The 21,910-nt window shown below is 36.6% G+C and overlaps 4 protein-coding genes across 5 annotated transcripts; 1 reads left to right on the top strand and 3 right to left on the bottom strand.

Annotated features, from left to right (window-relative positions):
• Window positions 1–1,659: 1,659 nt before the first annotated feature.
• LOC113719482 (serine carboxypeptidase-like 50) lies at window positions 1,660–3,427 on the bottom strand. The gene has a single exon (XM_027244680.2). The coding sequence runs from the start codon at window positions 3,215–3,217 to the stop codon at window positions 1,868–1,870; it is 1,350 nt and encodes a 449-aa protein (XP_027100481.1). The 5' UTR covers window positions 3,218–3,427; the 3' UTR covers window positions 1,660–1,867.
• An 899-nt stretch (window positions 3,428–4,326) lies between these two features.
• LOC113718800 (uncharacterized) lies at window positions 4,327–6,770 on the top strand. Of its 2 annotated transcripts, XR_003454632.2 has the most exons (6): window positions 4,328–4,465; window positions 4,624–4,780; window positions 5,042–5,123; window positions 5,225–5,341; window positions 6,334–6,503; window positions 6,606–6,770. XR_003454632.2 is itself a non-coding variant. In XM_027243715.2 (5 exons), exons 2-5 carry the CDS (start codon window positions 4,632–4,634, stop codon window positions 6,382–6,384), a joined length of 399 nt encoding a protein of 132 aa, XP_027099516.1. In that variant the 5' UTR covers window positions 4,327–4,465; window positions 4,624–4,631; the 3' UTR covers window positions 6,385–6,770. The 2 variants fall into 2 exon arrangements, 1 of the variants encoding a protein (XP_027099516.1); XM_027243715.2 differs by having other exon boundaries at window positions 4,327–4,465; window positions 6,334–6,770.
• Window positions 6,771–7,271: 501 nt separating this feature from the next.
• On the bottom strand, window positions 7,272–12,683 carry LOC113719139 (mitogen-activated protein kinase 9-like). The gene is made up of 11 exons (XM_027244218.2): window positions 12,461–12,683; window positions 11,206–11,599; window positions 10,989–11,116; window positions 10,722–10,781; window positions 10,126–10,275; window positions 9,862–10,017; window positions 9,617–9,754; window positions 9,461–9,534; window positions 8,281–8,382; window positions 7,925–8,183; window positions 7,272–7,505 (listed from the first exon to the last, which is right to left on the bottom strand). Exons 1-11 carry the CDS (start codon window positions 12,461–12,463, stop codon window positions 7,434–7,436), a joined length of 1,536 nt encoding a protein of 511 aa, XP_027100019.1. The 5' UTR covers window positions 12,464–12,683; the 3' UTR covers window positions 7,272–7,433.
• A 4,971-nt stretch (window positions 12,684–17,654) lies between these two features.
• LOC113717756 (uncharacterized) lies at window positions 17,655–21,195 on the bottom strand. The gene is made up of 2 exons (XM_027242555.2): window positions 20,756–21,195; window positions 17,655–20,059 (listed from the first exon to the last, which is right to left on the bottom strand). The coding sequence occupies exons 1-2, from the start codon at window positions 20,984–20,986 to the stop codon at window positions 17,882–17,884; spliced, it is 2,409 nt and encodes an 802-aa protein (XP_027098356.1). The 5' UTR covers window positions 20,987–21,195; the 3' UTR covers window positions 17,655–17,881.
• Between the last annotated feature and the right edge of the window lie 715 nt (window positions 21,196–21,910).

Below are 21,910 nucleotides of genomic sequence, written 5' to 3'. Positions count from 1 at the left end.
CAAACTATTCGTGAGTGTTCGTGAGTCAGTTCGATCAAAACTCGATTCGAATTTGAGCATAGAGAAATTCAATTCATTAGCTTGCGAGCCACTCGATTATATATATATATATATATATAGTAAAATTGCATATGTATTTCTAATATTTTATTATTTGTTAAGAAAAAATTACTATTTTATTCATTTTTTAAAAGTAAAATAATTATTTTTTTAGGCTCGAGTTTAAGCTCGATTTGACTCTAATTTGAGGTTGAACTCGAGCTCGAGTTCGACTTTAATAAAATTGAATCGAAACTCATCTCGATTAAGCGAAAGGTCGACTCAACTCGACTCATTTATATCCCTAACTATCTTGAAATTCTATAAGGACACTGCACGCCTAGACAGTGCAAGATCCTATGACAGAATCTTGCAAAAGAAAATGTAAATAATGTATTGATATCTACACTTTTATGCCAATTATTTATTTTTCTTCACTACAATAAAATGTTTTCTCAAATCAAATCATCCTTGGAAAGAGCAAGAATCTACAAACGAACCAGTAATAATATAAAAATCGATTCTTTACCACCAAACATTAAAATAATTTCCCTGTGGAGCCAGAATACGCAGCATTAATAGTAGCAGTAGCATGACTACATATAACAACAATTACGCAGCAACAAACCTCTAGACAAATAATTTTCATTTTCTTCGATAAATGAAGTGATTAGAGGCACACTTTCGTAGGGGAGACCCCAAATAACCTTAGTGACATGACAATGTTGAACTCAAATAGCTGCTACGTATGATGATATACATACCAACAAACAGACTTGCTATGGTAGAAAACAGAAAATGGTGCAACGGTGCTTTATATGTAAAGTGGCTGGAATTCAAAGTTTAGTGGTTTATATGTAACTGAATAAAAGTTTTTGGGGGCCAACAACCTCTTGGGTGTTGGTACCACCAAGACTTATTAGTCTTGGTTAAGTCTTGGTGGGAGTGGGAGGTCAAGAACTGTTGGTACCACCAAAACTTAATGTCTTGCCTTCCATCTTGTCACTTAATTGTGGCTTCCTATGACGGGAAATCCCTTCGGCTCCTTTTCTCTTTAGATTAAGTTAAAGTAGGTTATACAAATATTACCGTTACGATAAAAAAAAAAAAGAATAAAAGTTTTTGGGGAGTAAATTTCAATTAGCTTCATAAAAAATTTAAGAGCTCAACTGGTTGATTGCAAACGACGTCGTCGTTCTGTCGGCAGATTGCTTGACGTCCTATTTGTCTTTGAATAGGAGCTGTTCGGTAAAATGTCTCCAAGAGCTTACATGAACATCAGTCTTGATATAGTTGCTTTTGTTACAGTAATTACCTCAGCCTACTCCAACAAGCTGATTAATTTCTTCTTCGGAATTCAGTTTATTACTCGGGAAATTATATACCGTACGTGCAGGATTTTCTATGTTTACATAATCGCTGTGTCTAAGCCAGTAAAGAAGTTTTCAGAAGTATACTGCTGAATCTTTATGTTCTTGCAAAAAATGGAGCTGGGGTACAGGAATTGTGAAGACAGACGATTCTCAGCAGCTCTACCACGGGAACTTGCAGAAATGTCTGCAAATTTTTTAAGCTGAAGTCCTGTGTAGGCTTTGTAACATAACAAAAAAAACGTAGTAGTGGCAGAATCGGATTCTGAGTAAACTATAGATCAATGGTTCCCAAAAACAGACGACACACAAGTGTGACTAATTTAGAGGCTGCTTCTACAGAGAAGAGTGTAGTTAAGTTCTGGTTTCTGAAATTAACAGCTCACTTCGGTCAGACATTCTTATGCTTGGAGCTGAATTACTATTACAACAAATAATGCAGCACACTACAGCTAAAATTAAAGCGAGCCACTAACATTGGCGTGCAATTTGTTAATCTGCTGATCAGCAAACAATCCCTTCTCCAGAACCCAATCTTCTATCATTGCCTGAGAATTAACTGCCTGATCAGTAGGCACAAGATGTCCAGCACCCAACACTACCACATGGCTTAAACTCCCCAGCTTCTGCACATAACCAGCTAATTTCCCATCCACCTTCCACACCTTCCTTGTTGCTTCCAAAAACTCTCCAATTTTCTCCCACTTCAATTTCTTCACCCACGCCTCAGTTGACACCACGCCGTCTCTCAAATCGCAGTGTCCCTGATACAACAAAACCTTTGTATTCTTAACCAAATAGTCAACCATGTATCTCACACTCTTCATCACATCTGCATGCAATAACTCGCCCACAGCATCACTACATACTTCAAAAACAATGCTTTCCTTCGCCCCTAGCGCCTTTCTGACCTCCACATTAGCCAAGAACTCGGCTACTAATTCATCTTGATAAGGAATTAGCCTTCTGAAATCATACAAAGTAGCCAAGCCAGTCATCTGCTGTAATTCGTCTAACACCCTGCTTCTTGCATTTGTAGCCTCGCTCCAGTTGCGATTTTGAGTTAATTCAACAGCCTCCTTCTGAAGATCCTCCAACACCTTCTTCTGCTTATCGTTCACGAATCCAGAATAATAAGCATTCAAAGCATGAGTAGCCACTTGTGTAATAGGATCAGTCAGTCCATTCCCTATTGCAACTCCCTGCAAATTCAGCCTCTCAGAAACTGGCAACTTAGCATTCTGTTTCAATGCATAGTATCCAAATCCCGGAACATATTTTCCAGCATAACTCTCTCCAGTTACATAGACAGGCCTCGTCTTGAACGAATCATCCAACATCAAAAACTTCTTGATCGCAATGAAAAGATGTTTCGCGACATCATGTTGATTTCTTGGGATTTCTTCAGGTGAAGCAGCAATGCTAAATCCAACTCCAATAGGATTATCAATAAAAAGCAGCCCAAAAATCCTATTCCAAGGCCCTGGATTAGGCTCAACTGACACGTTAGACGAAACCCGCCAGGGGCCGAGTTCATAGAAGTTTCCAAGCATGGAGGAGCAGCCAGGGCCACCTTGGAGCCAGATGAGAAGTGGGGTTTCAGAGAGGGGTGTGGTGGGCTTTTGTGCTTCATAAAAGGTGTAGAATATGGCTGATCCTGAAGTAGAGTTGATAGTCAGGTAGCCAGATTTTGTTGGCAGGGCTTCCTTGGGGAGAGGGGATGGTGTAGAGGATGAGATTTGAGGTGGTAGGTGGAGAAGAAAGGCGGCGAGGAAGAGGAGGAGATGGGGAAGAAATGAATCTTTCATTTCAGCCGGAGAGCGGAGTACTGACTACTGAGTAGGACTATACCAGTACAACAGCGGTCGTTGGATGGCATTTGCACTGAGTTGATTGAAAGCCAGGATATAAAACTGTAAAGTTGGCAAAGTCCGACAATTCAGAGGTTCTGGTCCCAATGAAATACTGGCAGATGGTGAGAAGATTTACCAAAGAAATTTGTGTAATTGCTGGATAGTGACAACGGGGAAATTGCAAATAAAAATAGCCCTAAACTGAAGTCTTCAATTCAGTACTGCCGCATCTTTGGAATATAGCATTTGGACCATGATTCTTCACCAAATTGGTCAATGATCCAATTTCATCTAATCATATTTTTTTAGCTTATAAAGTCATGGGCACGAGTTATGTCGTCCCATCCCATTTCATGTCTTCTTGCAGATCAGATTTGAGATTTCTTTATTGCGTCCAAGATTTTGATATTTTGTATTGAGGACTTGAGCATGAGCTTTATCGAGTAGGAAAGAACAACCAATATGGTAATAAAGACCTCTTTAGGAACTTTCAGGCATCGGAAATTTATAGGTCAAAATCAAGTTCCAACACATTACAAGTCAATTTGGTGTTGGATTACATAAATTTTGGCATTGGACTCAATTGTCACTAAGAAAATCAAAATATTTGTATTTCTTGGAAAAAGATTGACAAAGGGGCAAGTTATGATATCTTGATATAAAGGCCATTTATATTTAATTTTATTCAATACACTACATTTATGTAGTACATTATATTACTGTATTCATATCTTTTAGCGTTCGAGTATTTGGTTGGTAATACATTTGTGGCAAAATCGAAAGTCATACAAATTGGATCAAGGCTAGATAAAGCAATTGATTTTCAATTAAGTCAAATAAAAAAACCAAGCAACTGAATTTATATCATTTCATCTCGATTTGGATTTTAATTTGATTTTAATGAATAGTATAGTGCATCCCATTACAAACTTTTAATGCTAGAATGATAATTAAAAATGTGATCGAAGTTCAAATTGATCATTTTTTAAGATATGAGGGACGAATATATAAATTAGAGAAATTTGAAGACTACGTTATGAACGTGCCATCCACCCCACATCTACAGCAGTAACATGTCATGAAGTACTAGCTACTAATCGCCTATTGCGGCGTCGTTTTACCTGCTGATTCAGTCCATTGTCGTCCCCAGAGTTCTGCTGCAAACTCCGTTCTCGTTTCACCTGCTACTTTAGCTTCTCACAAGTAACTTTGTCTCCAGTCTCCATCGTTCACACACATAAATTCACAGGAACTTGCATGTTTTTACGTGTAAAAAGAAAAACAAGTTGCATTTATATGCAAATAGCATACTATGAAGATGAACTGTTTGACAAAATGTCTGACTGAAGCTTTGCTTGTAGGAGATTAGATGGCCCTCTGGTGGTTACTGAACATGAATATGAGGCTGTATGATGGGTGGAAGGAAATTTTGAAAATTCAGAAGTTCAGGAGAATAGTAGGTTACACTGGATTTTATTGTTTCACTGCCCTCATCAGCTATGCCTACACCAGCAACACGTAAGTTCAATCCCTTCTTACAGAAAATTTTGGATTACTTACAAAAATAGAGAAATTTACGTGCAAGAACTTTCTGGGATTTTAAGTTATCGAAAAATTTAGAGCTGGGTTTTTATATTTTGGTGAATATGGCTTGCTTTGGACCATTTAAATCCTGAAACTTATCATTTCAGAGGGGAAAAAATAGAGAACGGAAAAGGATAGGAAAAAAAAGTGAAATGCATGCTTAATCATATTTGTGTTGTTAATCTGGTATTGCAGAACAAGGGCTGGGTACTCTCGGGGTGACCAATTCTATGCATCTTATCCGGCTGGCACTGAGCTCTTAACTGACACTGCCAAGGTATGTTGTATGATTGGGAATGTTATGTATTTTTTATGCCAATTATTGTTGTTTTGAGAAGTATTTGTTGATTGTAGTGATGAATATTTGGTTTTCGATAGTTATACAAAGCGGCACTTGGTAATTGTTTTGAAGAGGAAGAGTGGGGACCTATTGAATGGTTGGTTTTGGCTAAACATTTTGAACGCCAAGGGAAATCTCCATATGCATATCATGCAGTAAGTCAAAAGTTTGATCACTATCTGCCTTTTTTCACCATATGCATATATAATGATAGTTATTGAGTTTGCACTTCTGAAAAGATGTCTCTATTCTGTTTTACAGCCTAACGATCTTTGTTTGAATAGCTCTATGTTGCTTGTAACAATGGTTGGTTGTTGGGGAAAAATTGGTGCTAGTTTACAACATTGTGATTAATTCCGTACTCCATAGTGGTGTCCTGATGATCTTAGATGTTGAATTAAAGGCTTATAGTTATGTCTGCTTTAGATGAGAACATCTTCTTAAATGAATATAGATGACATGTCATACTGAGAAATTAAGATAAAATTTGAGGTAGTGATAATTTGTGGCGCTATTCTGTGGTGCTTGTTCTTTTGCATCTCAGTTTAGTCCAGTTAGTAAGCTGACTTTAGATTCTTGCCGAGGCCTTTGATCCACCCCAGTAAAGGTTCAATATCTTTCATGAGTTTCTAGAACCAACTGCACTGAACTTGCTCCACTAGGTGTAGAGATTTCTAGTCTGAAGCCGGTAATGGAAGAAACCCCACATGACATGAATGCCTGAAGAAAAGGAAACTTTGGCCTAATTGATGTTGCTGCAAATCTGATATATCCTTAGAAAGACTTTCAAAATTTCTTGTTAATCTTCTCAAAAAGTCAACTGTCAGATCGCGGACAAGTATAATTACTCATGTCTCATCAACTAGTAAAATATGTATGTGCATCTCCATGTGGTCTGATAGAATCCAAATTGTAGAATACTACATGTTTTTGGAACTGCTGATTCTTTTACATATAATGCTTATTCTGAAAATATACAAGTGTCTTATCCAATAAAGCTTCTTCTTCTTCCTTTTTTTTCAAGGAAAAAATTTATATGAGGCTGCAAACTTTATTGTGTTTGTTCCCTCTGGTAAAGTAGTAGTTGTGGATGGTTTTGCACACTTTAATCTAACTAATATTCTGAAACAATCTTTCACTGCTGCAGCAATACATGGCACACCTTGCCTCCCATGGACAAGTTGATGGAAGTGGTTAGCCCCAAAGATGCCAACACTCAGCAGTAATAATATGTTACGGAGGACATGCGACCAAAGTGAAAGAAGCAACACATGCTCTTGATTAATGACTTCAAAGTGCAATCTGATTCACAGAGAAGTATGTTGTATACTTTTTAGTTGCATAAACAAATTATCCACAACTCAGCAAAATGTGCACCGTAAAGCTGAAGTTTGTGCGTCTTCTATTACTTGATTGTAGCTTCCCTAGAGGTGCAAGTAGCAGTATCATTTACTTCCTAGAGCTTCCCCTCGAGGGCAGAAATCCACCGATGGAGTATATCGTCTATCCTTTCAGAACAATCTGTTTGTAGTTACATTTGACGGCTAAGCAGTGATTGAGGATATGGTTTATCCTTCCACAATATTTTTTAAGGTTTGTGGGGATGCAGAATGCTCTGATGGAGTATATAGTTTATTCTTTCATAAAAATCCGTCTGTAGTGACATTTGCTGGCTTGTGGGGAAGCAGAGATGTACTGATGGAGGATATGGTTTATCCTTCCAGAACAGTTTCTATGTTCTGTTTTCAGCACAAAAGAACAGCATATGTAGAGCTAAACAAGAATTAAAAACCTAATCTGGTTGAGGCTAATCTAGATCAGGCATTGACTTCATTGTTGATTTCTTCCAAGCAATGATTATGCCGATTTGAAACGAATGATTATGCCGATTTGAAACGAATGATTATGTCGATTTGAAACGAATGATTATGTCAATTTGAAACGATACATTCTTTTCAGGTTTTAGCCGCAAATTTGCGGAATTCTTTCTACCTTCTACTGATTTGCGCAAAGGTGTAGGGTGCATGGTGTGCCAGCACTTGATACATTGACCAGAACAAGGACACAGCACAAAGATTTCACAAGTCAGAAAAGAAAATCTGTAACGTGATTCCTATTGAGTTACACCAGAATGATTGTTGACAGTTTAACAACAATGAAAGTGGTAAAGTTGGTAGCATACATCAGCAACTACAGAATCACACTTGAGACATTAGCAACAAATCTTAATTAGCCAAACTAAACCTATCAAGCATACAAAGCTGGCACCTTCTCTGACAATCCACCAATCCCATTCATGCGTTGCTTGGAAAGTGCATCCTGGGGGCAATGCAGATAGAAAAGAAAGCAAAATTTAGAACTATCATTCTTTTCATGCTCGCATTTGAATCCCTGTCGCATAACTTTGAATTTAAACTAGAAGAATAAGAAGAATAAACTCAACAGTAATGTGGTTCCCCACCCCTTGAACGGATGGAGGAGGAAAATAGGGAAAAAGGAGAAGACCTCCAACCCTTACCGATTGGAGAAAATTGGAAAAAAAAAAATTCAATTGGGTATATTATTAGGCTTCTTGTAGTGAAGATTGGTGTTTTCCTCTTTCTCGCTCATGCTTACTGAAGCACCACTACACTAGCACACCAAGTTTTTTTCAAGTGGTCTATTTGCTTGATCCCCTTTTTTGTATTCGTTTAGTTACTGCTGACAAGGCCATACATCATAGGGTATAGGACACTTACCTCACAACCGCCACTTTTAACTTCAATGCACTTGGAAGCACTAATACTAGAACTTCTTAATATACAACGTGCACTATAGCATGGTCTACTACGGCAATTGGGCAAAGCAACCATACTAGAATTAGCAGATTCTGATTCTTTCTTCTCCTCTGATCTTGGAGGGCTCTGGAGGCAAGTACGTGCAACAGCATCCATTGCATGTTTTTCGAGTTCTTCTTTCTGGTCTGGATCCTCGTCTATAGGTGCACAAACCCTCTCCCTGTTGATAGAAGAAAAGGCTGGTCATGAAAAAGGGGACCTTCTTGTCGAATTCAGATTCTTCTACATTACATTTAGTCACATGCAGAACACCTCACCTGGGCAAAGAAGCATACCGCCTCAGTAGTGGAAGCCTTCTCATTCCTTTACCAAAGTGACCCTCAAGATGGTCAAATTGCCGCTTAAATTGATCAATCCCACTGAAAAACAGAGATGTCAACTAACATTCCATGAAAAATGAATTCCCAGCGCACGTTACAAGGAGAAAGCAGCACAAGCATAGTTAATAAAAGACCTACAAAACATGCAACAGCATACTGTGAAGTGACATAATATAACCCTATGCAACTTAATCACCATCAGCCTAAATCCATTTTTAGGGGTCATATTAAAACTGCATGGTAGTCAGCAATGTTATCTTAACTCTATCCCAGAAAGTAATTCACAAAGGAAAAGAAAAGCTTAAATATGCAAATTTTGAGACAACACCTAAAAATGGGAACATGTAGTTCATATGTATGAGAAGATCCAGTATTATGGTTACTCCTTCCATTTCGAAAGATATCAAAAATGTACATGTCCAGGTTCAACTACTGAGAAAGAAAACTAATTCATTGTCATATGAAAATCGTCTGAATGATTGCGTTACTTGGCTTAAATGATAGTAAATCTTTGGTGGTGATATCAATGTTTGTGTCAAGACAGCCCAGCAAAGTTAAAAGTACTTTCGGACATCCTATTGGTATCAATGTGACTAAACCTTCCCAAATAGAAGCTGTTCAGAAGGAAGATGCAACCAAGCTTGCCCCACGCACGATGGAATGCATGCAATTCACCAGGCATAGACACAATGGTTCCCATTTTCAATTCATCCTGAACCATAATATACGAGCAGAATCAACAGGAACCATAATATACGAGCAGAATCAAGAGGGGTCAGGCAGGTGTAGTTTTCTGTTCAAAAAACCTGAAGCCACAGTATGCAACTCCTATTTTTACATTTTACTACTAAATCCTAGCATTCAACGCTTGAGGATCCAGTGGATAACAGAATCCAGCTCCTAAATTATTTCTTTTTTGAAAAAGAAGATTTACTAAATACATAGAATCACTTGAAGAAGGTTCCAAGACAGTGGGGTACTTATTTGTAAGAAAAATAAAAGAGCGCGTGGAAGTAACAAGAACAAAAGAATGTTGACATAGCTCTATAAGAAAACAAAATTATGCAAGTAAATAAATAGATGTATAGTCAGTGGAAACTATTTTGAAAGGCCCAACCTGGGATACATAAAGCTAGTTTGATCCACGCCAAGAAGATACTCCTGGAGCATCTGGGGATGATACTCCAAGATCTGTTTTCCTTAAATTTGATCAGAGTAAGTACTGGTAACAGATAAAGAATACATTAAATAAGATCTATTGCAATGCTCGCACCTCTCTGTATATTAGCTCTCTCACATCATCCTTCGACAGTTTTCTCCTTTCAAAAGCAAATTCAAATTTTGAAATGGGATGAGTGGATGGTTCCTCTTCAACATTCGCCAAGCCATAAAAATATGGATCTGCCAAGGCCTGCAGGAATATAGCACATAGATATCGGTATACCATTCTAATGAACATAACACTACCTGACTAATTGACAAATTTAACATTAGAAATTTGCTTTTACTAAAGCTTACCTCTTCAGCAGATATACGGTCTCTGGGATCAAATGCAATCAATCGCTCCAATAATTTAAGAGCCAGTGGATCAGCATTTGGGATTTTCTGTGAGAGGGGCACTGGTGTTTTTTTCCTCATGCTACTTAAATATCTTCTGGCCTTATCATTTTTTATCTGAAAACATCATCAACAAAAAATTATTCGCAAACAAAAAGTATTCATAATTGTATTAAAGTAAAAATTACAGCCAATGCCAACTAAAATAATTGACAGAGAACAAACCCTTGCAATGGATTCAGCAGCAGGAGTACCAAGCAGATCAGTTATGAGATCCAACTGGTGAACCACATTCTTTCCAGGAAACAGTGGTTTTCCCAAAAGCATTTCAGCATATATGCATCCTATACTCCAGATATCAATAGCGGGGGTATACTGCAAAAATTTACATGTCAGACAATGATAGACAAATTGAAACCATAAAAGACCTATAAATTGTGAAACAATAGTTGATTTTTCAGCAAATATGCGTCCTATACTCCAGATGTCAATAGCAGGGTATTCTGCAAAACATTATGTGTTACACTATGATAGATGAATTGAAACTGCAAAACACCTATAAATTGTGAAACGATAATTGATTTTCAGCAAATATGCATCCTATGCTCCAGACATCAGTACAGGGGTATACTGCAGAAAGTAACATTTTACACAACTGGAACTGCAAAAGAACTATAAATTGTGAAACACCAATCGACTTTCCAATAAGAATAATCAACAATCTATCAACTTAAAGAAGAAAACAAGACCAAACTGTCATATCAGGAGAATGACCATAAGATGTGTCTGTACAATCCTACCAACAAAATGTAATTACTTACTTTGGAGAAGAAGGACCCACAGAGTTCAGGAGCACGATACCATCGAGTTGCTACATAATCCTTCAATAATCAGCATATAAGTAAGAAATTACTAACAAGAAATTTAAATTCTCAAACTCAGTAAGTAGTAATAATATGCATTTCCAATGTTCCAATTGTAAAGCTCTATCCTCATTTTAGAAGGACATCGCTTGTAGAATATTGGTATGAAACAAAGCAAAATAATGATTTTAAATTAGCAGAAGGCTGCACTACTTAAATACTTACAGTCCAAAATACTGCTGATGGAGTATCACCAAATGATGCACGAGCAAGGCCAAAATCGCAGATCTTCAACTTGCAGTCTGCATTGGCAAGGATGTTTTTAGGCTTCAAATCTCGATGGAACACATTTGCTGCAAAAAGAACGGTGAGTTAGGAAGTGGCACAGAGATATAGAGCAAAAGTACGTTAAGCACCAGTATAAGACAGGACAATAGCCAACCTGAATGAATATACTTTAATGCTCTAAGTAGCTGATACAAAAAGAACTGAAAGTGTCCAGGAGTGAGATCATCATTCGTCTTAATAACATGATGGAGGTCAGTTTCCATCAGCTCGAAAACCACAAATATATCCTTGAACTCCCTTCGACAAGGAGGCAACATTATATGCTTAATTTCTACAATATCTGGGTGACGAAGCAGCCTAAGGAGCTTGATTTCCCTAAGGATTCGGGTAGCCTCAGAAACATGCTCAAAAACATCAGTTATCTTTTTTATCGCTACCTTCTCCCCAGTGTGAGTATCAACTGCAGCTGCAACAACACCATAACTTCCCTTGCCAACCACCTCTTGAATTTCATATTGGTTTGCTTCACCATATTCAGTGAAGAATTCCTTAAAAGGAGTATGCCGTAAAGTAACAAATTAGTATCAGAATCATGCATTTATGAGCAAAATAAATAAGAACCGCAAAAAAAAAAATAAACTATGTTTTGTTTCTCAGTTTAACCCTTTCTTACGTAGTAAAAGATTTTAGATATGATGAGTATCTAGCATGAACATGCCGTGCTTTAATACATGTATGCCTCTCCACCTAAAACAACACTAGATCTACTGATAACTAGTTGCCTACTTGCTTCAACCTCAAAAGCGAAGCTAATCTTCTACAAAATTCAAGCTAAGAATAAGATACTAGGCTAGTTATGTTGCAAGAAAACAATCTTAGATCGACAGTCGGCATTGCTCAGAAGCAGAATAATCTGAAAATTACACATAACCAAGAGCTTGGAGAGAAGCCCCAGAAATAATAGCAATATCAAATCAAGTAAAGAATTATTAGATCTCATATAAAAAACTAAACTTGGATACTTTTGAGCTAAATTATTGCAGGCCATGATGATGTAACAAACCAGTCGAGAATTTTAAATAACCTCAGTAACTTGAGATGTAGTACAAAACACAATTTTTAAGAAAAGATGTAGTATAGGCGAGCTCCCAAACGGGCATCTCAAGACGAAGCAGATAGAAACAGTGCCAGAAATGAAATTAAAAAATATATATATATTTATATATATATAAAACAAACAAGGATAAAAGAAACAAATCTACCTTGAATTATTATATTCTTAACAAATTTGAGAACCCTCTTAGCAGAATAGAAGAAAGCCAAATTCAGACTCATGTTCATAATGTTTCTACAAATTTAATATGAACCCAGAAAATTGGACCAAAGAAAGTTAAATTCAAGAATCTTACCATTTCTACGTCAATTTGGGGAAGGCAGAGAACCCTTTACTTCTTTCTCCTACAAGAATTCAAGCCTGGAAGCATAAAGGGTTCTGAGATAATCCTCCCCCAAGTAGCCGGGGAGAAGGCTGATATATATTATATGAAGAGAGATGACGAGGTAAAGAAAGAGGAAGAAATGTTTTATATAATTCCATCAAAGTACGCGAAATACAGACTAGCCAATGACCACTTCAAAAAGTAGTCTGAACGGTTCCCATGCGCCAGCTTGATGTAAATCTGTACCCTGAATTTTCGGACGCCATACGCCAGCTTGATATAAAGTTGTACCCTGAATTTTCGGAAAATAAAATAATCATGGAAAATCTATTTTGTTTTTTATTCTTTGGGATAATTTCAAAAAACCTCCCCCGAAACTTCTGACAATTGCAATCACCTTCCCTAAAGTTTGAAAATAAAGAAATCTCTCTGAAAAAGTATGTCTTGGTAAGCACCAAAACTTGGTGATGTTAGATCGAAAAGTCTTTAAGTTATACAACATCTATCGTTGTGAAAAAAAAAAAAATAGATCGAAAGGTTCAATGAATTTATATTGCCACTATTTGATTTCTAAAACATATCAAATGCCAAAAGAAGTCAAATATCACCAGTATCTATTAGGTAAAAATTTTAAGGTAGTTTATTTTTTGAGCAATTTTAAGATAGTTCTTTGTAAGGAAATCTAAGTCACGTTTTATTTTTAAAAAATTGGAAATGGAATATAATATGGATGAGATTAGACCTTTCAAACAAAGAAATATTAGCAAGAAATCATTTAGTTTTTTACCTCTTAAACTAATTTTTACGTGTTTTTCTATAATACTAAGGGAGGTTAGCATAATTTTCACAACGACAAGAGAGGTGATCACAATTGTTACAAACCTCCGAGAAGGTTTCTAAAATTATGCCATCAGTTTTTTCGATGACGATTGATCAAGGGTAAGATCGTAATTAACTGGTTACTATTTCCATACGTGCCTCACTAGTTTGCCTGCCCTCTAATGGATCGTGTTCGCTTGTCCAACTTGTACGAAGAAATTGGGTTGAAAAGTCTAATTCATTTCTACAAATATGACGCAAGTTTGGCCTGAAAGACTAATTCATATCATTGGACAGCATTTTTTGGCAAAAATAAAAAAGTTATTTTAAAATTTTCGGATTAACCTTTTCGATACCGATAGCATATACACAGTCAGTATTAGATGAATAATAATTGTGCAAAAATTGAATTTTACGTCATGAATCCAACGTGTATACATTACTGTTAATGTACATAAGACTTGCACATTTTTTAACATATACTTTCAATCCACTTTTATCTCACCTACACCTTTTCCATAAAGGGACTGCAATATAAAATTTTTCAAATTACTTCAAGTTTGGCTCGAATATAATTATGCTTTTATTCTATTTTGTACTATTATTGTACAAAAACATAATATTGTTATATTGGTAAAAAAAAATTATGTATGAGAAAAAAATATTTAACATATAAAAGATATATCACTAACATATAAAATACAATAATTTAATACTATTGTACAACAAATATTCTAACAAATACAACAACTAGGAGAAAACACAACTATCCTAGCCCTAGGTATCACTATTCAATAGTAATACATCTCCACACTTGCTTTAAAATTTAAAGGGCGTGTGGACCTCACGAGCCGAAAAAAAAAAGAATTGAATATGTCAGATCAGTCCATATCATAATGATTCCGCGGCTAATTTCGGGTAGGTGCAGAAGATCTACCAGCCAGGACCGTCATTGCCACATCTGAGTTATTGGAGGGGCCGGAAAAGGTAGACCACGTTTATTATTTATTTTTGCGGGGTCTAAAAAAGGCTGCATTCTTTATTATTGTGGCCTGTGGGGTGGTTATTGACCATGTGAATGCGAATTAAAGGTGTACTTTTTTTTAAAAAAAAAAAAAAAAGAAATTTCAATTCTCCTAATTTAAGTAGTTTCTTTTTAATGATAGTACAAACTTTTGCTTTTATAATAGTGGTACAGATTATCTGGATTTAGCATAAGTTCCATCTTTAATTGTTAACTTTGACGTATATCAGCTGCATTCGAAAATGTTTTACTACCATATTTTCTCTCAACATGGCGGTTTGTTTGGATTGCTTCATATTTCCCCAATTTTATTTGCTTACATTATCTTTACAATTTTCAATACACCTTTTTATCTTCCCAATATCTTTTTATCTCACATACATCAAATCACAAAAAGTGCTACAGTAAAAAATATCCCAAATAATCCCAAATAACTTACAATCCAAACAGACCTACGTACATAGACAAAAAAGAGACATTTTACCGAATTTTTCATGGATGTTTGATCTAGTGATGTTTAATATTTCAGGTTTACATGTTGATAGAAGTAGATACATCACAGGTTCTAACCACGAACGTTGCTTGTATCTATTGCAAATGAATTTCAAACGTTATTGTTTTCTAAGTTTAACATGGAATTTGTGTCATTAGTAGGTATACTAGAGCTCCCTTGTCCGTTTTGTTTGAATTACCTTTACAGATATTTGCAATAATTTTATCATCATGCTATGATATGAAAGAGAAACAAGTTTTTCTAATAACACCTCGACATATTTACAGATTCAAATACGGTTTTCTACAAAAAAAAAAAAAAAACTTTCAAAAAATTATAATCGAAATTAAAATCTTTGATGCGTCACATCACATGAAATTGAAATTATACCTAATTGTTGGCTTGTTTACACAAGGAACCACAATTAGACCTTATGCATATAATAAACATTTTGGTCCACGGCAATAGGAGTTGACTTTCATTTTCTTTTCTAAGCATCCCACCATATCAAAAGGATTTATGAAGTTCAGACACTTCAAATTTTTTTCCTAGTGATTGCTTAGCATCTTAGTCACCATTACCAAATTATGTCCACAGACTAATGACAACATTTTTTTCTTAATCCTTTATCATTAACACACGTCATTTCAAATTAAAGTATAGTTATTGAATAAATAATTCCGTTTACTTTTTGTTTTCGTCTTCCCATTTCGTACAACATTCACGAATCTAGGAATAACTAAGAAATGACTAAGAAGGAAGAGAATTGACAAGAGAAGAAAAGGTCATAAAAATTTATTGAATATATGCTCTCTTTTTTTTTTAACATTGCCCCCTTCATTTTGGGTTGACAATATTTGTGGATAAACAACTACTATTCGGAGCACAATCAAATTTTTTTGTCATATTTTTTTATGGTGAAATCAACGCATGAATGAAGGCTGTGTCTCGGAAGGCGAGCCTTATCTTGTCCCTCATTAGTCATTAGTCTCCACCGGTAGGAGGTCATTAGTCTCCACCGGTAGGAGGTCGCAGTTTTGGTGACCTTATTTAATTGTCATATACTTTTGTCTTCATTTGGGGGAGGCTGCTTTGGGGTTGGATCATTTTATGGATTCTTTGAACTTTCATTGCCATTGCCATTGCCATTGCCACAAGAGGAGGTACCTCTTTTCAGAAAAAAAGAAACTTTTGTTTTTTTAACAAACTACAGCATATGGCCTATCTTTATCAAGAACAAGAAATTCAACTGAATTATATAATAAGAGGATGCCTTAACTCCTCTAAATTAGAGGGGTGTATAATCTTTTGAATTTTTATTACGAAATATAAAGTTTAAGTATTTATTTGCCCCGGACAACAACGAAGTACAATTTTGATAATAAGACGTTTTATCTATAAATAATGGATCACGGGTTCAGATCATCAAGCGATATGTACGTAGAGTATTAATTCCCTTCTTTGGAAAAATGTATTATTGTGCTTAAATTAAACGAAACTTCGCACCAACAGCATGGCTAAATGAGTGGGAATCATAATCGCTTTGGCTTGGTGACTTGACGTTTCAGTCCATAGAAAGGACACAAATAGTGGTGCATAATAAAATTGTCCAAGTGGCTGGAACGTGCATGGAGGGGTAAAAGCATATGCAGTCCCATGAGGATGAATTGACACAGACTCTTTTTTTTTTTTTTTGATACATGTGTGGAACAAGTTCCCATTAAGAGACATTTTGAAGCTGAAATCAACTTGTGATTGGAGGATTTTTCAACACTATCCAAATTGCATGTTGTATATATCCCACAAAAGATTTCTGTGTTCCCTCAAATTTGTGTAATTTTTGGACTAGGATGAAAAGAAAATTTTAAAGAAATCATGTTCAAGTCATATTATAATGATACATATTCTCACATCCACCATAAAAACCTAATTACCGTCCAGTCCATATAAAAAGTTAGCTCAAGTGGTTGGTGGGCAGCTGTGGTGTGGTGCCTTTGTTGACTTTTATGAACTCTTTAGAATCCCCTAGTAAAATTTCAACTTGCAGATGAATTGTCCGCGTACATGGATCCCAGCTACAGTTGGGGTCAATTTTGGGCTGCACTTTTTTTTTTTTTTTTTGTCGTCAAACAATTAGCACTCAAACATCTGCTGCATCACCAGTATTTGCCCTCCAAAACTATGTATTGGTTCTTCTATCCCACTTTATCTGAGTGAGTTTGTAGCCTTTTTGAGTTGTAATTCCCATCATTTGTAAGTTGTAATTTGCCTTTTCTTTGGCCGGGGAGGAATGAAAGAGCTGGTAAATATCAGAAGGTCATTTCACAATCTTGTAGATTCCATTCTTCCAATATTCTCAGCGTGCAGCCAATGGAAGGTGTCGCTCCCATCCACCTATATAGTATTTGATTCTGTCAAGAATTTTCTTTAATCCCCAAGGGAGAAGTCAGATAATGCTGACTCGTTGCTGATCATTTTCCCACAAATCGGAATCGTCTCATGGGGTCAATTACACATTTCACAACCACTAGCACCTTCTTGATGTGCTCAGCTTTCAAACAATTCACACCTTTAGAACCAAATTATTCTATAATCACACAAATGGGAAAGAACTTGAGGCAGGGAATCAATAATACTAGCATGATACTGGTACCATTTATGCTCTCCACAAAGTATATCTCTTTTTGCTTCTTCTTTCTTTTTGTAATTGAGGACCTTTTTTTTGGGGGGGGCGGGGGGGAAGGGGGAGGATTTCATGATAGCAGGTGGGGCAGGAGAAGAGGACAGCATGAAGAGGAAAGAACGGTAGAAAGAATACAGGAAAAAAATAAGACTAAAGATGATCCTTCGCCTCCTGTTTTTCACTAAAATCAAAGAGGAAAACCAAAGTTTGGGATGAATATACCACTAACACAATCTATTACTATTAATATCAAGTTAATAACATGCAAAACCAAGAACGCAAACAAAGACATCTAGCATCAATAATCCTCCAATGCACAAGCCAGGATATATCCTACCTGAATAATTTAATTATTTTAGTTGTCAGTTGCTCTCATTCTAATAAATCTGTCTTCCTAGGTCTTCCACGACCTAGGTATTTGGTTGTTTTGCGCTGTTGCAAGTCGGATTTCTTGACGTAACTAGCACCTCGTTTGCGTTTAGGAGGCCTTCCACGACCTCTATATCTTGGTTTCTCCAATTGCTGCTCCAAATGAGGATCTATAGCCAGATCTAACTTTTCTGTTGGCGGCTGTGTGAGATGCTCATTGTGCTGCTGGTTTTGATCATCATCAGGTGTCACGTCCTCTGGAACCAACGTACCAGATTTAGCTTTTGCACCACACCTAGATTTTGGAGGTCGCCCTCGACGTCGAAGGCCTATTTGCTGCTTGATTTTGCAATGATGCTTTGGCGACAACTTTTCCTGCTTTTCACCTTGAGATGGTTCACATTTGGCTCCTGCTGGAAACAGGTCTTGTTCATCCTGATCAACTGACATTGTCAACTCATTTGTGACTTTCGTACTAGGGCATTGAGATTCTGGTGTTTGCCTTTCCTGCTGATCAAGCTGTGATGAGAAACTGTCTTCAGTTATGACATTAGATAATTGAGGTTCCGGTTTAAGAGGCCGAGGCCGCAGAACTCTAGGTATTTCAGTTCCTTGCACAACTTGATTCTTTCTCTTGTGCTTTGAAGGTTCTGCCTGGCATTTCGGTTCAGCAGGATAGTCACCTAAACATGGGAGCTTGCTCAATGTTTCTGAATCCGGCTGCTGCAAATTTTTTGATGAATCAATGGCAGCTTTTTGCAGCTGACTACATTGCTTTTGCTGCACCTCTGTAGTCAGAGTTGACTCCAATGATGTGTGATGTTTTCCATAAGCACTACAATGATCAGAAAGTTGCAACTTTGGAGGATTGTCATCCTGCAACTCTGGAAAAGGTAAGATATCTGGCATCGAAGAAGCTTTATCTCCAGATAGCCTTCTGCTATAGCACTTCATCTGTTTTCCATGCGCCTTATCCTGATGAGAAAGTTCTGATTTTGGAGGGCATTTATCCAGTAAATTTGGATGAGGCAAGATATCTGATATCAAGGAAGCTTTTTCTCCAGCTAGCCTTTTGCTCCAACGCTTCTTCTGCCTTTCCATCCGCTCAGTTGGAATTGACTCTTCAACAACAGCTGAGTCAGGCCCTGACGCTTCCACATTACCCAAAATATCATGTTCATCATGTTGGTTGAGCTGCTCTTGGTGAATTGTTAATTCAGAAGAAACTGTGGTCCAAGGCTGAACAGGGGATACTTCCTCCAAAATCACATACTCGAAACCGGGTGGCCTCTCTGGAGATGAGAGTTCTGTATAATTATCTTCAAGATGTTTCCCCCCTATCTCCAGCTGTGCATTCTGGCTACAAATGTCAGTTATTCCCAACATAGGTTCACTACTCTGTTGCTGGACAGTGATTAATTCGGGGCTCTCCTTTCCATCTGTAATCGGAAAGCTAGGAGTCACAGTGGGAGGAGCATCTGAGTTACAATCAATACCTTTTTCTTCAGCAACACATAATTTCTCTGCATCTTTACTAAACTGAGCTTCTAGCTTCTGCTGTCCAATTCCCTGCATCATGCAATCTCTCCCTTCATGTAGTTGATTTGAAGTTCCTTGATCTTTTGGTTGGCAAAAGAGCAAGTCAATGTCATTGCCATTTGAATTCTGCTGTTCAACTCTTTCAACCATGAGTACTTGCTCTACTACTTCCTTTGATATTACTTGATCTTCTCGTTGGCTTAAAAGCAACTTGTCAACATCACCTCTGGGTTCCTGCTCTTTAATTCCTTCATCCACAGGCTTCTCTTCCTCATTCACTTCAATTGGAGTTCCCCGATCTTTTTGTTGGTCACAAAGATATTCAACACCATTAGCCTTCCCAGTTACTTTTTTACTCTGCTTGCTTCGCTTCTTCTCCCAATCCCACCCACGTTTTCTCTTCATCCACTTCCTCCTGCTTTTTCTTTTTACTTTCAGATCTAAATTTCCACTAGCAAGCAAGTATCGCTTGTCTTGAGTTAGAACTATACAGCCACTTTCACAAAGCTGTACAAGATGATGTTTCAGCATTGTATGATGAGCCCATGGTAAATCATCATATTCCTTTCTAATAAACTTTGAAACCGATTCCTCTGTAGAGCCTCCTCTTTCATTTAATTCTTGAAGCGCCCTCTCTATCATCTACACCAGAAAAACTTATTATCAGATAAAATTTAATTCAAAACCAAAATAGGCCAAAAAAGAAAAGAACGGACACTGGCCTCTGAATTAAGTCCAAAGGATTTCCACCAAGAAAAATCACACGTCTTGTTGCAGAAGTTCATAATCAAGAATTCGTTGCAGCATTTTACCATAAACTCTATAATATATCTCAACTCAAATCACAAATCAATGGCAAATCGTTACTGCATTTTGTTCATTTGTCAAGAGAAAGATATTAACCTTGTAACAACTATAAACAAACAAATAAAGAGAGAGAATTCTCCATTACTTCAATTTTCTTCACAGTCCAACATGCGTACCTCCACAATCAGCAATCGCAGGCAGTATAAATTTCGAAGATTTAAACAAAATCAAAATTAAACAAACAGCAACTAGCATTCCCAAATGCAATCAAAACCATCCCAACCACAAGATTAACAAGCCAATCCCAAGATTAACGCTTTGAACAATCCCATTAACCAGAACGGTCAACAAATTCCAAAAACTGCAACAAACAAACGTAAAAGAAGCAAATTTTAAGAAACCCGTTAATGAAATAATCCTAATTACCAAGAACATCAATCGTCCAACAACAAGATCAAATTTTTAAACAGACAAACCCATCAAAGAAAATCGTCATAAAATCGAAGAAAAAAAGGAATGTGATTATCATACCCACGCATAAGGCGGATGATCAGGTGAGTGAAGAGGGGACAAGAATTGAGTTAAGCGTTCTTCGACACGGGCTTTGTGAGTTTCTGATAAAGGCGTGTTTGCTTGATTGTTCAAAAGTTTCATCACCGCTCCTTTCAGTTTCTCCATATTGGCTGCTTGTTTCGTCTGTGCGCTGTTTTCAGAAGGGTTTTGAGGTTTTTGGAAGTGAATTTGAGGGATTGGGGAGGCCATGCTTTTTGGGTGGTCTGTTACAAGACTTGCATGCGGAATCAATCCTCCTTGGTACAGCAAATTACACTGGTTTTTTACCCAATTATTGGGTATATATATTTCGATCAATACTTTGCTGAAAATAAATATGAGAAGTCTTCGTGCTGTTGTAGAACTCAGTACTTGGTTCCCTTATTAACCAACGGTCTGTTTCGGATTATTTTCTCAATACTTACTTGGTACCTTTTTGAGAGAATATTAAACATTTCCACACTATAGCCATTGGACTTTTGAACACAGATGTTGCTTAAACAGTTTTACAACTACTATTGTCTTGAACTTTAATTCAAAAAAATGAGTTTACACTCTAATTTGTATCACTAAATTGTCAGTCACAACTAATGAATAAGTTTTAAAACCTTCTAGGGTTTTTTTTTTTTAAAAAAAAAATAGTTTCTGACGAAAAAGACGCGAGATGAGATGTATGTAACGCGCGAATTAAATACGTGTATCTAGGAAGAATTCAAAGCACGGCACTAGTATTTTAATTTTTAATTCTTTCTTATACCGCTCATTCCCATCCACGAACAATAATTTCACATTTTGATAGCTTGAATTGTTGTTATCCTTAGCATTTCTTAATTTATTTTTGAAATAAAAAAATAATGCATACACTAGAACAATTAATTAGTTTTTTCTCTTATAGGGATCCAACACGCCAATAATGGCACTAATTGTATGTAAATGTAACTCGTTATTTAGACAATTATTTAGAGTTCCTAGACCTCCCTATAAAACTTGTTGGAAAACCCTTTTCTTGAACTTCCATAATAGTCCTTTGTGGTTCAAACTGAATATTAAAATTTCTTAATTGCTGCAAAATCTTATAAGTTGAGTTAATTAATTCCAATATTTCTCGTTCTATCTCGGAGTACCCATCACATG

The sequence above is a fragment of the Coffea arabica genome, chromosome 11e (assembly GCF_036785885.1).
Source record: "Coffea arabica cultivar ET-39 chromosome 11e, Coffea Arabica ET-39 HiFi, whole genome shotgun sequence".
Classification (NCBI taxonomy): Eukaryota; Viridiplantae; Streptophyta; class Magnoliopsida; order Gentianales; family Rubiaceae; genus Coffea; species Coffea arabica.
The sequence above is the reverse complement of the archived record's forward strand: the minus strand, read 5'-3'. Positions and strand labels throughout refer to the sequence as shown.

Excerpts from the sequence above, each read along its gene's own strand:
- LOC113718800 (XM_027243715.2), top strand. The coding sequence starts at position 4,632 with ATGGCCCTCTGGTGGTTACTGAACATGAATATGAGGCTGTATGATGGG. Across the intron at positions 4,781-5,041 it reads TATGCCTACACCAGCAACAC|AACAAGGGCTGGGTACTCTC; the intron begins GTAAGTTCAATC and ends CTGGTATTGCAG. Across the intron at positions 5,342-6,333 it reads CTCCATATGCATATCATGCA|CAATACATGGCACACCTTGC; the intron begins GTAAGTCAAAAG and ends TCACTGCTGCAG.
- LOC113719482 (XM_027244680.2), bottom strand. The coding sequence starts at position 3,217 with ATGAAAGATTCATTTCTTCCCCATCTCCTCCTCTTCCTCGCCGCCTTT.
- LOC113719139 (XM_027244218.2), bottom strand. Across the intron at positions 11,117-11,205 it reads ATTAAAGTATATTCATTCAG|CAAATGTGTTCCATCGAGAT; the intron begins GTTGGCTATTGT and ends TTCTTTTTGCAG. Across the intron at positions 10,018-10,125 it reads CTGCTGAATCCATTGCAAGG|ATAAAAAATGATAAGGCCAG; the intron begins GTTTGTTCTCTG and ends TGATGTTTTCAG.
- LOC113717756 (XM_027242555.2), bottom strand. The coding sequence starts at position 20,986 with ATGGCCTCCCCAATCCCTCAAATTCACTTCCAAAAACCTCAAAACCCT. Across the intron at positions 20,060-20,755 it reads ATCATCCGCCTTATGCGTGG|ATGATAGAGAGGGCGCTTCA; the intron begins GTATGATAATCA and ends TTTCTGGTGTAG.